The sequence below is a fragment of the Amyelois transitella genome, chromosome 9 (genome assembly GCF_032362555.1).
Source record: "Amyelois transitella isolate CPQ chromosome 9, ilAmyTran1.1, whole genome shotgun sequence".
NCBI classification, from domain to species: domain Eukaryota; kingdom Metazoa; phylum Arthropoda; class Insecta; order Lepidoptera; family Pyralidae; genus Amyelois; species Amyelois transitella.
Genome location: NC_083512.1, coordinates 1,599,275 through 1,615,857, shown reverse-complemented (window position 1 = coordinate 1,615,857; position 16,583 = coordinate 1,599,275). Strand labels below are relative to the sequence as shown.

The window sequence follows — 16,583 nt, the reverse complement described above, 5'->3', positions numbered from 1 at the left end:
GGAGAAACTCATGGGAGAAACCTTCATTCTACTTTTAGTAAGTCCACTTTTTATCTTTACTAATCTTATTTTTCCGAGATTATATGTATGTATGTCTTAAAACTCAACACCAAACGACATGACGTGATCTACTATAATGTTTCAAATGTCAAATCTCAACTGTCAGTCCCACTACTATTGCTTACACGGTGGGCGCCATTTTGTCGTCTAGAATTGTTCATGACCTTGACCAGCTTAGTTAGACGATATTCTACCTTATCTCAATATATTTAAGACTATATCATAAATATAAAATATTCAACTAAGTTTCTTTGTTTTAATCCACTTGTAGAACAAATTCGTAAATTTTGAAAGGCGAGAAACAGCGAGAAATCTTTCATATATAGCATTTATAATATAAAATTGGCAGTAGCAATACAAAACAGTTTCTAACAACTAAATAAACTTGTCAAAACTGCTACAATGTCGAAAATAATTTTCCTATCACAGTAACTTTGAGCCTGAAATGAAAGAATGAATGGAACATTAATTTTTTATTCATGAAGGAATAATAAATAATTCATAACTCACTAATATTAAAATACATGAACTCAATCTAGAGAAATTGTCTGTAAACTGTTCAGTGAATGTGTGATTAGGATCACTGGATGTGGCTGTAAAACGGCAGTGGAGAGCGGTCTTTGGCGTGCCCCGCATGGCTGAGATGGCTGTGCCAAAGGAGTAGCGGCCGTTCTACGTAACACTGCACCACCACGCATCACACATGCTACCCCTGCAACCCCAGTCATAGATGTAATCCCTGTCACACTAGCTTGAGGATCACAATTCTCATTAACCACTGAACTCTCATCATCTGAACACAGATCAATCACTTCACAGTCAACTTCTGGCCTCTTCAAAGGATCAGCACTCTTCTCAACCTCTGCTGGTTGATCACAGTCCATTCCATCCACAAAAATTATGTCTTTGTCCTGAGAATACCTTGACTCTGCTTCCTGCCTCAAAAAGTCTAAATATTCTTTAATTTTAGTCTCAGACATCCTTTCAATAGTTATTGAAATTGGTTTGCACTTCAGTAAAAGCAGCTGAGCTTTTATATCGAGTATTTTCTTTTTCCGTTGATTTGGGAACACATGACGTCTATGCCAGTAATCTATAGGCCTTCTGTATCTGACAGGAAACTGTTGATTTTTGCTTTTACTACCTAAATTTTTACTAATGGGAATTGAAGTGCAGCAGTACCTTTCCACTCTTTCCCTTGAATAACTCATGTCCCTTTGAACATTTTGTTTGATATTTTTCATGTATGCAAGAGAAGAGAATGGATATGGAGGTCCTCTGTCAATGTTAGCCGCAGTTCTAGAATTCCTTGGCCGAGTATCATCCTCAGTAACGCTGGTTGTAAGATCATTTTTTTCACCAATTGGTTGTAACTTCAATGCTGAGAGAAACTCAGGCAAACCACTGTTGGGTACCCTTGTTGGAGTTTCTGACTGTCCGCTGTTAGTTTTATCAGATGGTTCAGGTGCCAGTGCAGGAGTAGGCTCACTGTTACAAAGCCTCTCATGAGCTTTTAGAATCTCCAAGTTATCAAAATGACTGTCACAATTGTCACATAAGTATATGTCAGTAGATTTGATCTGTGGTTTCTCTACTTCTACAGGTGTAGGCTTATCGTAGTACAGGTTTTCATTTCTAAATGTTACAAGAAGTCGACCGCTGGGCCTGTAATAGAGAGATGTTGTTTGATCACGGTTGTCGACATACCTGAGTCTCTTGCGAGGGTAGCGTGCCAGCTGAGCTGAAAATACCAGCAGGAACGCGCTCTTGTGGTAGTCGTAGCATCTTTTCACTACATTCTTCAATCTCGCCTCCCAGTCTCTGGGTACCTGGTACGGCGGCCGTACGAAGGGGTGGGAAAACTTGACGTCCTTTGGCCACCAAGGCGGTTGCCGTATTTCCTTGGCCGTGTCGTGACCCCAGGAACATGTCACCATGAAAGTTATGAACTTCTCCAACTCGCTGGCGGTGATCTTTGAAAGCGCCGACGGGGCGCCACTGGCGAATAGAAGCGGCAGGTTGGCGATCATTGTTCCCGATGTCGCTTATGGTCATCGCAGTCGGAAGGCAACCAGCGCTTGTGATGTCGCTCCGCATATCAGGACAATAACGGTTAACGAATAGGGGTCCATCGTAACCAGACTGAACGAAAACATTTGATACGCATATGGCTTGAGACTAACGCTGAATTTCTTATTTGCATGAACTTTTCAAAACTTGATTTGCACTAAAAATCACAAAAATGCGAGAAGCGAGAGCATTCGTTGACAAAAAGAGAAAGATCCATAGAACCATAGACAACCAAAATTTTTCGTGCTATGAAATCGTGCGTAGTACAGCTGTACAAACTTAATATTTGCAGTTGGCGGTGGCGTTGTTGTCGCAGAGTTATTATTGAAAAATAAAGTAAAATTAAACATAAAACACAAACGCGTACCTTTAAGTACATGTAAAATAACATAAATTACTGCTAGTTTGTATTTTTTTTGCCTGGAGTTGTTATGCTGCTGATATAACATAATTTCAAATATATAATATTTAATGTATTTTTCTACCAACAGCAAAATGTAAAGATAGCGTGTTGACGCCATTTGTTTTTGCATAACATGTTTTATTCCATTAAAATTTCAATGCACACCAAGAGAACACTCTGTTGTTCAGAACTAACAACCAGAATATAAATTATTATTATATTATTATTTTGATCTCAAAATTTGGTTAATGCCAGCCAATTAAGACTCATGAGATTAACTTACAACAAATGTATACTGTTTTCAAATTTTATTGTTTAATCAGCAAAAAAATAAACATTTAACTCCAACATCCCAAAAAATAATGTTTTGAAAACAATAATTCTAATAATCAAAAATAATAATAATCAAAAGAAAATTAGAATACCTACTTAGTTCTTTGTATTCTATCTCACGGCAGCTTTTCATGCTTTAACTACAGTCAGTCTTTCAAGAAATCTTGCCTGCATGGTAAGTATTCATAGGTGTAGGACAAAATAAAGGACATGACACGTTTTGAAATCTGTGCATAATACCTATCATCCCAAAAATTTGAACAGATCACGAAGGATTTGCGAAAATATTTTTTTTTTTAGGAAAATAGAGCTTGGAATGATATACGATTGACTGTATATAGATAAAGGCTTCGCTTCTACATGAGAAATAGGTAGTTAAACCTACGAATTTAACGAATGAGAAATTACAATAAAGTCTTCAATGCTTGTAATAAAATAATCGTGTTGGCGTGTGAAGAACCATAAACTAAAGACCAATGAGAGGATTTCGTTACTGACAAGCAAATGAAGCAACCAAATTATTTTCAATGTCACTTTCCTCCAATGTAATGTCAAAGTCGGAAGTCAGCTGGCTTACGTTCAGTCACAATTCAGACAGTTCTCTACATTCTCAGCTTAAAAATATTGTTGATAAGTGAAATAAACTCAAACATTATCGTTAATTATGGCATTCTAGATAGATATTCTACGTATAATCACTCAGGTTTTTTAACTTAAAAAAATAATGGTATGTGTCTTTAAAAACAAATGTGTTATCATCAGTTGTTTCAAAGTGATAAAAACAAAACAATTTATTTTACAGGAAAATATCAATAACTCAAACTCACACTCTCCAAGTTCACCGTCGAAGGAAATAATAGAAATCAAGGATTACCAGTAAGCATTTATCTTAATGAGAAATATTAAGATCACATGAGTTTCTCTTTGTTTGAATTGAAAGAAAGAACTGTTTCTTTTTCATCACAAGGGTGTCCATGATTTCTGTGGGGTTTGCTACAAGGATTTTATTGAAGTTGTTTATCCTTATTTAAAACGTGGCATTATAACTCCTAAACTGACCTCAGAAGGATACCATGTATATTTATTTTAAATTGCAAACTAATATACTTCTTTCACAACACAACATTTAAAATATTTAGAATGTTGTGATGTGAAAGAACATATAGCAAAAAGAATAGACAAGGGTACACTAAGATGGTTAGGAACTGTGGAATGGATGAATGAAAGCAGGTTGACTATATGTATGCAGGTTGTATACAAGGAGAGTGTGAATGGAAAGGTAGGAGTAGGTAAGCCTAGACGAAGGTATCTTGACCTTGATCAAATTAAGGTTGCCTGGCAAAAGGTCAGGTCAAGTACCTGAAATCGCTGAGCTTGCATGACAAAATTTATGTATGGATGAAGCTAAAGAAGTATGCAGAGATTGTGGCGAGTGGAAAGATATCGTCTCACCCTGCCCCTCTCGAAAAGAGGTGTGATTTTATGTATGTATGTAAAATTTAAATACCTTAAGAAGCATGTAATATTTGCCATCAAGAAATCCAAATAACCCACCTAATATAATCTACAATCATACTGCACAAAATCTTGCAGAAAGTAAATTCAGTAACATATCTATTTTTACTTTTTTATGATTTTTAATAATCACTTCATAAGTAGAACAAAACATAATAGGTACCTTACCTTATTTACAAACATTCATGCAGTTATATCCATTCAAAGTGTTTTTAGAGAATAACAAACACCTACATACATTGATTAATTTTAAAACAGAACCTACTCATATCTTTTATGTGGTATTAATTATTGTTTAGTCACAAGCATAATGTAACTGACAATTTGTTATGAATAAAATTAACGCTTTTTAAAACTTTTATGCCTGTGTAATACTAGCTTGCAGCTGCCTGAGTGGGGGCTGGAATGCCTGCAGAATGCAGCAATACAGCAAAGGGTGCCTAGACCAAGGAGTTTGGCCTGGGCCATCATGTTGAATGCGGTGCCTCAGCCTAACCAGGATATTGTATCAAGGTAAGGTTAATATACAGATAAAGATGCTTAAGATTAATTGAAATTTGATTGGAAGATTACTTCCTTTACCACCCTTTACAATTTATCACCCTAATGATAAGATAGAATATTACTAAAAATATGGTAAAATTTACACTATGCATGTATTCTGTGTGCTATGTATTTTCAATTGCTTACTGAGGTGTAGAAGATAAAGCTTGAAATCGTTTCCAAAAATACCTGTTCCATACCGGTATTTAAAGGTTCTTTTTATTTCAGATGAGTACTGGTACTGTACCTTAAAGTTACAGATGCCTTATATAGGTACTCTATTACTAGACTATACATAGGTATGAGCATAGGCTCATTTCCGTGAATGATAACAAATATACTATATACTCGTATATATTTATTTTCCACGTAACGCTCGATGCATGCATGACAACGAGTCAATGTTTGAGTTTAGTAATTTATATAATATTATATTTTAATTCCATTTTTTTTCCTGTTACAGTGTTCGGACTCACAGGAATTTCTATAATGACTTGAAATCCAAGCTGTCAATGGACCCACGAGCAGTCATCGGCGATGATCCTCTGTCACAAAATGACGAGGTAAACAAAAAAAAATGCATCAAATTCACCTTAAAAAAACTCAAAACCGAGAAAAATTTATATCCTATACCTTGATTGACTTATATATTAAAGCTTAGTTCAAAGTTTTCTGTTCTCAAATAATGGATGATGAAAATAAAATTCAAGTTTACAAACTATTTTCTGTGTAGTACCTTTATAAATAAATATCCACAGGGCTTAAACATAAACATATTTTTAATTTTAGAGTGTATGGAAACAACATTTCTGTGATAATGAACTGAAAGCACTGATTCTACAAGATGTCGTGAGAACCTTCCCTGACGAGCTGTATTTCAGGGAAAAAGAAGTACAGGACATTATGGTATGTTATTGTAAATTTGTAAATATCAAAGCTTCCATGTCAGTCTGATAATCAAGAAAAAATATTAGTGTGACCAAGCTACTGTTTATTTTTTTAATTAATTTTTTTTATTTTTGCATTTATTTTTGTTAAATTCATTATTAACCGGGTTATGTCCTTAAATAAAGGTTTTAAATTTAGGAACTGTATTATTTGGGTTACAAACTGTTTTTATTTCCAAATATTTCAAATACTATGTGAAATACCTAAAATCTAATGTACATACTCATAGCAAATATGTAACACCGGTAATTATTTTTAAATTTACTACTAATAGGTACTTAACACCAGTCAAACAATCATTATGGTTACAATTAAACAAGTTTTAATTTAAAAAATAATTTACTGATAGCGCACAAAATCTGTACTAACATTATACATAGGTAAACGTTTGTGAGTTTGTATGCTTGAGGCGGTTAATCTCCGTAGATACCGAACCGATTGCAAAAATTATTTCACGATTAGTAAGCTACATTAGCCGAGATTGCTAAAGGCATAAATTTCTATTGAAACAAATTCGTTTTTAGATAGATTATTCAGTATTTTATAGTAATCCGGGGACAATAACATTTCCTTGTGTGCACTGGTCAATCTGCTGATCCTACTACTATTATAAAGGCGAAAGTTTGTATGGATGTTTGTTACTCTTTCACGCAAAAACTACTGAACCGATTACCATGAAATTTGGTATGTAGGTAGCTGAAGACCCAGAATAACACATAGGCTACTTTTTATCCCAGAGTTCCCGCGGGATTGATAGGGTTTCCATGCGGACGAAGTCGCGGGCGGCCTCTAGTTATTTATATTTTATTGTACTACAACTAAATAAAGGTTTTCAGTAGATCTATGAAAAAGTCCGCGACACCATATATCTAACTCCTATAATTAAGTATTTTTTTTAATAATACATTCCTAGGATTTTAAACAACGATGTGCGGAGCGAGGCGAACCGCGGGCAAACAGCTGGTGTATTATAATAATCTAGTTTGATAGTTGTTTATTTTCACCTTAATAATAATAATATAAAAAATTAGTAATAGGAAATAAAGAGATATCCTAAAAATCGATGATATTTTTAGGTAGAAGTATTATTTTTCTGGGCGCGTTCTCACTCGCACGTGGGCTACAGACAAGGAATGCACGAGATATTAGCGCCTCTTCTTCTTGAACTCTATTTAGATAGGAAATTTGCACCAAACAATTTAAGGTAAGGATTATCATCTCTATCTGTCAATATTGTGCTTTTTTTGTCAATATCAAAATACATACTATTGACACAAATAGTCACTATGAAACTGAATCTTAACATATATTTTTGTCGGCTGGATGAGATTGCTTAGCGTTAAGGCCGCCTTTGCTCATCATATTCTTAATGTATGTTTCTACTACATTTATTGTATTGTAATGTATTGTATTGTATTTTTGTTTCAGTGATACATTGAAATACGTTTTGCAAGAAGAATATCTTGAACATGACAGCTAGTAAGTGTTATTTATAATAATTAATTATAATTTTGAATTTATATCAATATACTTATTCAAAATTACGTCGTTTTCCGTTACAGCATGCTCTTCAACGCTATAATGAAGGGCTTGGAAAAGTTTTACACGACGGGGGATATAGTGCCTACCTCCGAAGGAAGGATGCCCACTTCTAATGTAGTTCATGTATGTATAGTGACGAGGGTTGACCATTAAATTAAATTAAAAAAAAAAAATTGTTTAAATAAGGTTAATATCGATCCAAAATTAGTCTCATACCTAACATTCAATAGCATAATTTTAAGACTGCATAAAGTTTTTAGCTTAATGATAGTAATGCATGATTTTCAAATAAATTAACACAACATAAGATCCCATTTGGACCCGTTAAGGACAATGAACAAGTTTCTAGACATACATACATACATATGGCCACGTCTATATCCCTTGCGGGGTAGACAGAGCCAACAGTCTTAAAAAGACTGAACGGCCACGTTCAGCTATTTGGCATAATGATAGAATTGAGATTCAAATAGTGACAGGTTGCTAGCCCATCGCCTAAAAAAGAATCCCAAGTTTGTAAGCCTATCCCTTAGTCGCCTCTTACGACATCCATGGGAAAGAGATGGGGGTGGGAACCACACGGCACTTGACAGCAAATGCAAAGACTTGACACTATTTCCTAATTAACATTACTCTTTACAGAATCCAAATGAAGTTGTAAGATATTTAGAAAAGATAAGAGACGAATATTTAGTTCCGCTCGACCCTGAGTTGGCCGCTCATCTCACCGAATGCAATATATCACTGGAGCTATTTGGAATGTAAGTTTCAACGTTAATTCAAAAACACGTAGAGGTTATTAACGTTTTATATTTTAAGTGTTAATTTTAAATACGCACGTCCCTACAGTTCAGTGAGTTTTGAAGAGTCAGGTTCAAAATAGAATACTTAGAATATAATAGATTTATTTTCAAAATTGGATACAAGGTATCACTTATTGACGTCACATAACTTAAATCTAATTATAACTACTACCGCTTCCAAAGCGCATGTGTAGAAGAAGCGGCGGAACAAACTACACTGCAGCATTTTCATCGGACGTCAATTTACAAATATAGATCTCTTAAATCTAAATTGTGGACGAATGCACATTGTCAATGAATGTAGAACTGATTATGTCAATACGATTATTTCGTCAAATAAAATAAAGATAAAATAAAATATGTACATACTGTACAAATTATGTCAAGATCATGTCAAAAATACTCAAGCATTTAAGAGGCCATTATGTCCAGCTCGGGCCACACATGTTTATCATTAATATAATCCTCCGTGCTGTAATGGGCTTTCCTACAAAGCTCAACTTTAATATACTTTTTGAATTTTCTATCATTCATTTCAAGAACACTTTTTGGTAATTTATTATAAAATCTTATACAATTAATCAGAAATGATTTCCCTACCTTAGCCAGCCGATGTGCTGGGATCGACAACTTGTAATTGTTCCGCAGTGATCTACTAGTACATTCACCTACTTTTTTGAAAGAGTCTAAGTTTTTCCTAACATGCATGATGTTATCGAATATGTATTGGGAGGGCAAAGTTAAAATATTTAGGTTTTTGAAAAAATCTCTATGCGAATCTCTTTCAATTCATTCAGTTCAATGACGCTTTCACCAAATCACCATTTCTATTTATAGTTTTTAGCTATGTGCTTTGTTTGTGTACATATTTAACCAGTGTACATACATATAATCACGTCTTTATCCCTTGCGGGGTAGACAGAGCCAACAGTCTTGAAAATACTGATAGGCCACGTTCAGCTGTTTGGCTTAGGTACTGATAGAATTGAGATTCATATAAAATGACAGGTTGCTAGCCCATCGCCTGAAAGAAGAATCCCAAGTTTATAAGCCTACCCCCTTAGTCGCCTTTTACGACATCCATGGGGAAAGAGTTGGAGTGGTCCTATTCTTTTTTTCTATTGGTGCCGGGAACCACACGGCATTTAACCGGTGTGATGTCGGATATTATTTGTTATGTGTTTGCAGTTCCATCTCTTTCCCATGGATGTCGTAAAAAGCGACTAAGGGATAGGCTTACATACTTGTGATTCTTTTTTTCTTTAGGCGATGGTCTAGCAACCTGTCACTATTTGGATTTCAATTCCATCATTAAGCCGAGCAGCTGAATGTGGCCATTCAGTCTTTCCGGGACTATTGGCTCTGTCTACCCCGCAAGGGATATAGACGTTCTAAATTTCATTTCATTTCATTTATTTCTGAACAATGTACATTGTATTGAAATGTTACATTAATTACACTAATATTTTCTAAAATTCTAAACATGTTCTAAATATGACGTGACTATATGTATGTATGTGTTTGCAGTCGATGGCTCCGACTGCTTTTCGGCCGGGAATTCCCGCGGTCCGAGTTGCCCCACCTGTGGGGATTCCTGTTCGCCGACGGCCCCACTTTGCCCCACATACACTTCGTTGTCATCGCTATGTTAATATCTAATAGGAATACGCGTAAGTGGTTTTTTTTTTTGGTTGACTTAACTAGATTATGCCAGCGTTTTAACGAAAAATCTATTTAATTTCCATTTGAATTACGGAATATGTTGTTTAGTGCATTCCTAGACCCTCAAGGAAGAAGAAATCAATCAGTGTCATCTTTTACATATTTAAGGTATAGTTGTTTTTTAACTTTGACGTTGCATTATACTATTTACAAATAATACAGGTAAGAAAGGTACGTCACGTTCGCATACAGGTATTAAACCTGTATTATTTATAAATAGTATTTCACCAAAAATATACTGTAAAAAACTAGCGAAGTCTCGATGGAGTTGCTTGTTTATCTCTAAAAAGTAATGCAATTTTGACAAAGTCGTCTCAAATCTAAGGATCCTTACTCCTCTTCAGTCGTTCACTCTTGACAGAGTGGTCGTGGTTTTATGATGATGCGTCTTCTTGGATAATGCAGCCCCAGCGATACGCCTCCGTTTGTTGCGGTCATCAGCGTTACGGGATCATTGGACTATACAGGGTGACATTTAAAACAACTGCTTCCTTTTAAACATAGGCTATACCCATTCTTCTGAGCCGTTTGAGCCTATTTTTTTTTTAAATTAAACGTCATCATTTTCACATTTAAAAAACCCTCAAAATTACGTCACACGCTTTATTAAAGACCAATACTACAAAAAGAAATTAAAACTAAACATGTTAATTGACCTCTGAATCTTACGCGTCGGTTTTCCGCCTGCCGTGCCGGAGTGATATGACGTATTTAGGATCGTGGATTTTGATACTTTATTTTTTTCGTACTTTCTGAAATATGAACCGATATTTTTCTTTTAACGTTCTTAAATATCCTTTAGATGAGTACACTTAACAGTTAAATTTATGCAGTTGAATTAAAAGTCACCCTGTAGATGCTTGTGTCACAACTTTTATTGAGTCTGTCCAACGCGCAGTAGATCGACAGCGTTCCTTACTGTGATTTCTTTATTATTACGCTTAATGTAATATATCTGGCCAATCTTTTATACTTTAGTTGGTCAACGGCCAAGTCACGATCAAGTCAAAATAAAGGATGGTACGGTAGTGTTTGCTTAGAGCCGTGCTCCCAGTTATTTATTTAAGAAATATTTTCATTCATACAATAATACATAGCCACCAGTCTTGAAAAGACTGATTACACGCTTAGCTGTTTGGCTTAGTGATAGAATTGAGATTCTACATACAATAATAATTAGTTGAATAGGGTTTTATTTCAACTTGGGTGTGGTTCCCTGCACTAATATAAAAAAGAATAGGACCACCCCATCTCTTTCCCATGGATGTCGTAAAAAGCGATGGACTAGCAACTTGTGACTCATTGAATCTCAATTCTATCATTAAGCCAAACAGCTGAACGTGGCCTATCAGTGTTTTCAAAACTGTTGTCTCTGTCTACCCCGCAAGGGATATAGACGTGACTATATGTATGTATGTACGTTAAACTTGGGACTTTAAGTGGTGCACCCGGAGCCGGGAGTGGTGCTGTCGGCGCTGATGCGGCCGAGCCCTGCGCCCGCGCCGCACGTGTGCGCGCTGGCGCTGCACCTGCGGCGGCCGCTGGCGTGGCCGCGCCCGCCGCCGCCCGCGCCTGCGCACGCGCACGCCGAGCGCTGGCCCGACCCGCCGGAGGAGGACTCCGGCTCGGAAGGAGTGGCTGAAGGTTAGAAATCGGTTGTGGCGACATCTCTACGCCACTCGTCACAACATCCAATCAAACAACTACTGTCAATCATCGCGAACAAATTGACGCGCTCAACCAAAACGCAGCGAAGAATCGAAATCGCGATTTCAAAGGTTCACGGATTGGAGCATATATACAACCTCCGACACAGCATCGTTGGAGCCGCGGTTCCCCAGGCATAACACCCAGCCTGGCGGAAGATCTTCCCTGTGGTGGCGGTCGAGCCGAGTCATCGCTCCCGCTACATCGGTTTACTGACGATAGTTGAACGTGAGAACGTCTTAAGAAAATACTGTTACACCACATTCACTTTTCACTGCACTTGATACTCGACCAAAACATATGTACTATAGTATAGCAGCTGTCCACGCAGACGCATCACTCATTCAAGTAGGAGAGAGACGGATGTCGAACGCGAAGGCCGATTGTGCCTCTTTGTCGCTCGTTCCGCGCTCTCGCTTGCACTTCAAACCTTACATGGAACGCCTCGGAGAGAGGTAACGCCGCATGAGTCATGTTTTTTCGTGCGTGCAGCCAGCTCTATCGAATTATAAAACGTTGTCACGTCAAAAATGACGAAAATGAAATTGTTGTTTTATTTCTTCTTTTATTAATAACGTAGGAATAACTACTAGATTGTCCGGTGACTTTTTGTAGTGGTCGATCTGAACCCTGCGACCGCCACCAAAGGGTAGATCTTCCGCCAGGCTAGGTGTTATACCTGGGATACCGCTGCTCAGACGATGTTGTGTCAGATGTTGTATATATGCTCCAATCTGTGAAATCTTTGCTTGCGCGATTTAGACTTTTCGCTATTTTTGACTGATAGCGTCGCGCCATTTTGTTTCTGTGACGTTAAGATGTCGCCATACGTTCATAAAGAAAAAATTACACTTTACTTACTTACTTACTTTTCACACTTACACCTATGATACGGAAGCGTTTCTGACGCGACTACTTCCTTACATACATACATACATATGGTCACGTCTATATTCCTTGTGGGGTAGACAGAGCCAACAGTCTTGAAGACTGATCGGCCACGTTCAGCTATTTGGCTTAATGATAGAATTGAGATCTAAATAGTGGCAGGTTGCTAGCCAATCGCCTAAAAGAGGAATCTCAAGTTTATAAGCCTATCCCTTGGTCGCCGCCTTTTACGACATCCGTGGGAAAGAGATGGAGTGGTCCTATTCTTTTTTGCAATGATGCCGGGAACCACACGGCACGGAACAATACGGTTACAGTGTCTTAAAAAGACCTGTGCAAGATAAGGCCCGATATATCTGGCGAAACTTGAGATTCTTTTGTCACTATTTGAATTTCAATTCTATCACTAAGCCAAACAGCTGAGCGTGGCCAATCGGTCTTCTCAAGACTGGTGGCTCTGTCTACCCCGCTAGGGATAAAGACGTGATCATATGTATGTATGTAACCGTATTACAAATGCTCCTTAGTGAAAACCTTCACCCATTCTAAGTATAATTTAATATTGTGAAGTTAACGTTGTTGAAGAAAATGCTGCAGTGCAGTTTGTTACCGCTTCTTCTGCACTGACGCCTTGGAAGCGGCAGTAAACTTAGTTTTTAAGTAATTTATTTGACGTCAACCAATGTTGTTAAACCATACGACAATTATTAAGCGATACCTATATAGTATCCTATAATAATGAATAAAAATTTTGAATTTTGAATTTTTTTGAATTTTGTGTATCAAAGGTGCGGATGTCGCCCGCGAACTAGCTGCTCTCGCGCTTGTACGCTCGCAGCTTCCCCGCGCGGCGGCCGCTCTCGCGTTAGCGCTGCCCCGACCCCCGCCACATGTTGCGCAACCTCTGCAGCAAATACTGCAGGTATGCTTGCTCACTACACAAGTGATTTGTTCCTTTCATAACTATGTACAAGTCAACCACTTTTATAAGTTACATCGGCATTGTTCGATGGCGCAGAATAGTACAACCGACCGCCGCATCTGGCCGAATGAAAACATAAGTGAAATAACGAACTTATTGCTACTACATAGGATTTTAAATTCCAAAACAACAGGAGTCGTGTATCTCGCTCATTACCGACTACCGCGACGCCGCGACGTTGTGGCGCTCCTGCGAACTCCAGACAATGGCGCGTACGCAATTAGCCAATAGCGAACGGTTTTGATCCCGCGTTCAAATGGCGCACTATGATTGGCGCAGATATTTTCGCGCCATGACAAAAATTGATTTCTGCGCAGGTACATCGGTGTAACTTATTAAAGTGGTAGTAGGTACTGTATTTACTATTTTCTTGTTACTGTGTAAATTACTATGCAATAAAGATATTACAAACAAACAAACACTATAGTACCACTAACATCACACCGAAAACTTGACCCAGTTGGGTCAAGTCGCTCTGCGTATGTATCTATATTAATATTATAAAGCTGAAGAGTTTGTTTGTTTGAACGCGCAGAATCTCAGGAACTACTGGTTGGAATTGAAAAATTATTTTTGTGTTGAAAAGACCATTTATCGAGGAAGGCTTTAGGCTATAAAACATCACGTTTCAACTATTAGGAACAAAGAAATAATGGAAAATGGGAAAAAAAAACGGAGTAAATTATTCATCCTTGATGGCCATTTAATGATGCCCAAAATAACTATTCCACGCGGACGAAGTCGCAGGCACAGCTAGTGTTTAATAAACTAACGAGGGGGAATGTGTTGAGAAGATATATATTATTGCACCAGCACAATCGCATTAGCCATGATTAATCGGATTCATTTGTGAAACAATTTTCATTTAATTATTTTCCTCAGTTGGCAGCTTTAATCCAATGTCGAAATCATGCGTTAGTCGACGTAGAAACGGCGCTAGAAGCGGCCGAAGGGCAATCCGCCACGACCACAACCACTCGCAAACAAATCGTTCCTGTCGCGATTCCCCTTCGACGTGGTACTACCCAAAAACCGACCGCGCCTAAACTAAAAGAAGTACAATTAAAAGTATTCAATCAATCGGAGTGTACGCCTAGTGATTTACCCTTCATGGACCCCTTGAGGTCTAGGACAGAGTGATTAAGAAGGAAATTGATGTTGTATAGCTTTTGTCGTTGAGATTTTGAATTACTTCCATTTGGAATTCTATTGTGATTTTTTTCATGTAATACATGGGATAAACTGTTAACCGGTTTCAAAATAACCGGTATTTTAGCGGGCCATAGTATTTGTACAAGATGTGATAGTAACAGAAATGCTTCATTCTATTGTAAATCATGTAATACAGGTTTGAACGCAAACCCTATACGTCTGCGCGTTTGACAACTCGGCCAGCTGTTTTATAAATACCGATATTTTTAATCCAAACAAAGTGAACGTATATGTGAAAAAAATACATTATAGTAGACACCTTTATACTTTTTTGTTACAAACTAAATGGTAAGAATAAAAGTTTTATTAAATAAGATGAGGTAAGGAATATATCAAGTCTTTATTTTAATTTTAAAGTCGAAACTAGGAAAAAAGTTAATAATCATTTAGCGTGTCTGTTTTACTGAACTTGGTACGCCAAATAGTGCTATAATAAATTATGTGAAAGAACCTTATTTACTACAAATATTTTTATGCTCTCAATAAGTGTTTTTCTGATCAAACTCCATTAGTTTGTATTTAACAAGCCATTGTGATATATGTTTTTGTGGCGGTATATCTTTTATAACAATTACAATAATATCCACACTTAGAAACCGAAGTTGAAGAGGTTTTTTAAACGTTTTAGTACGTCATTTGTGTTAACCTTTTTTAGTATGAATAACTTCGAACATGCGACTGTGACCCACCTCCGGTTTCTTTGTGTAACGTCTTTTATTGTTAGTTACCTAAGTTAAAATAAGTTAGTTCTTAAGTTATGGCTGTTATAGTTGTGTTTGTACAATGAACGAAACTGAAGTGCAAGTTAAAAATGTATGAGATAGATCTCCTACTTTTGTAATAGTATGATACTACTTATAAAATAGAATGATATATATAATAATAATAAGTAGGTAGTTAAAACTAATCGCATTTAATTTCCAAACCAAAATTATTGGTTAAACTGGTTTGTTCCATCCTTGTCTTACTAATGATAACTAGTTTGTTTGGTGACTATGGATGAGATTTGAATTTTGAATGAGTTCAACTTATCGCTTTTTTAATCTATTACAAAAAAGGCGCGAAAAACAGGGTTTGCTAATTGATTAGGTATGTAATATTGGAATGAGAATGGGCTGATAATACTTTATTTTATATATTTTTTGTTTATTAGATGAGTTGAATTATGTACAAAATCGTAATAGGTCTATGATCTCTCATTAAGAATTTCACAAGTAAGGTATTGTAGCTTTCCGTTACTACCTACTTAAAATTTTTGAAGATGTGTCAAAATTTAGTTGTAAGACCAAAGAGAAATATGTAGTACCTATCAGAATTCGTGTAGATTCTACTGCCTTTTCTTTATTTTGTTAATAAGATAAACTATATGTATGAGGGTCTGTCTTGTGTTTGAAATAAGATCAAACAAAAATAAAGTCTATGCTGTGATTTTTGTTTTTTTTTTCGTCAAATGCCGCAATATTACGCAGCTTTGCCCCCGTAAATTTAGCGCCATCTTCAAAAAGCGACGAATTTATGTATGGCATCTAACAACAAAATATTGTTATATACAATAATAAAGTAGGTACCTATTTACAAACAAACAAAAAAAGCAACAATATGAGAAAAACCTACAAAATTAAACGCCACCTAGAAAAAAAATGCAACGCATTTAGCGCCACCTACAGAGGAATACAGTTTTTCGCAAATCTCTCGGGACCTAAGTACTTACGCTTTTTACCTGGATAAAAGATTATAATATTCTTCCCCAGACTCTTCATTGTATGTACGTGTTATTTCAAGGAGATTATTAATTCAGTGGATATGCCGTGAAGAGTGCACAAACAAACAAATAAACGCACTTCCGCATTTCTAT

General features: G+C 36.6%; 2 protein-coding genes across 2 annotated transcripts; one reads left to right on the top strand and one right to left on the bottom strand.

Moving 5' to 3' along the window:
* Nucleotides 1-518: 518 nt before the first annotated feature.
* On the bottom strand, nucleotides 519-2,341 carry LOC106130356 (uncharacterized). The gene has a single exon (XM_013329179.2). It carries the CDS (start codon nucleotides 2,088-2,090, stop codon nucleotides 591-593), a length of 1,500 nt encoding a protein of 499 aa, XP_013184633.1. The 5' UTR covers nucleotides 2,091-2,341; the 3' UTR covers nucleotides 519-590.
* A 1,096-nt stretch (nucleotides 2,342-3,437) lies between these two features.
* LOC106130355 (TBC1 domain family member 5) lies at nucleotides 3,438-16,149 on the top strand. The gene is made up of 13 exons (XM_013329177.2): nucleotides 3,438-3,593; nucleotides 3,669-3,742; nucleotides 4,760-4,894; nucleotides 5,388-5,487; nucleotides 5,714-5,830; nucleotides 6,949-7,076; nucleotides 7,301-7,351; nucleotides 7,435-7,537; nucleotides 8,057-8,175; nucleotides 9,745-9,887; nucleotides 11,380-11,583; nucleotides 13,323-13,456; nucleotides 14,399-16,149. The coding sequence occupies exons 1-13, from the start codon at nucleotides 3,591-3,593 to the stop codon at nucleotides 14,654-14,656; spliced, it is 1,569 nt and encodes a 522-aa protein (XP_013184631.2). The 5' UTR covers nucleotides 3,438-3,590; the 3' UTR covers nucleotides 14,657-16,149.
* The last annotated feature ends 434 nt before the right edge of the window (nucleotides 16,150-16,583 follow it).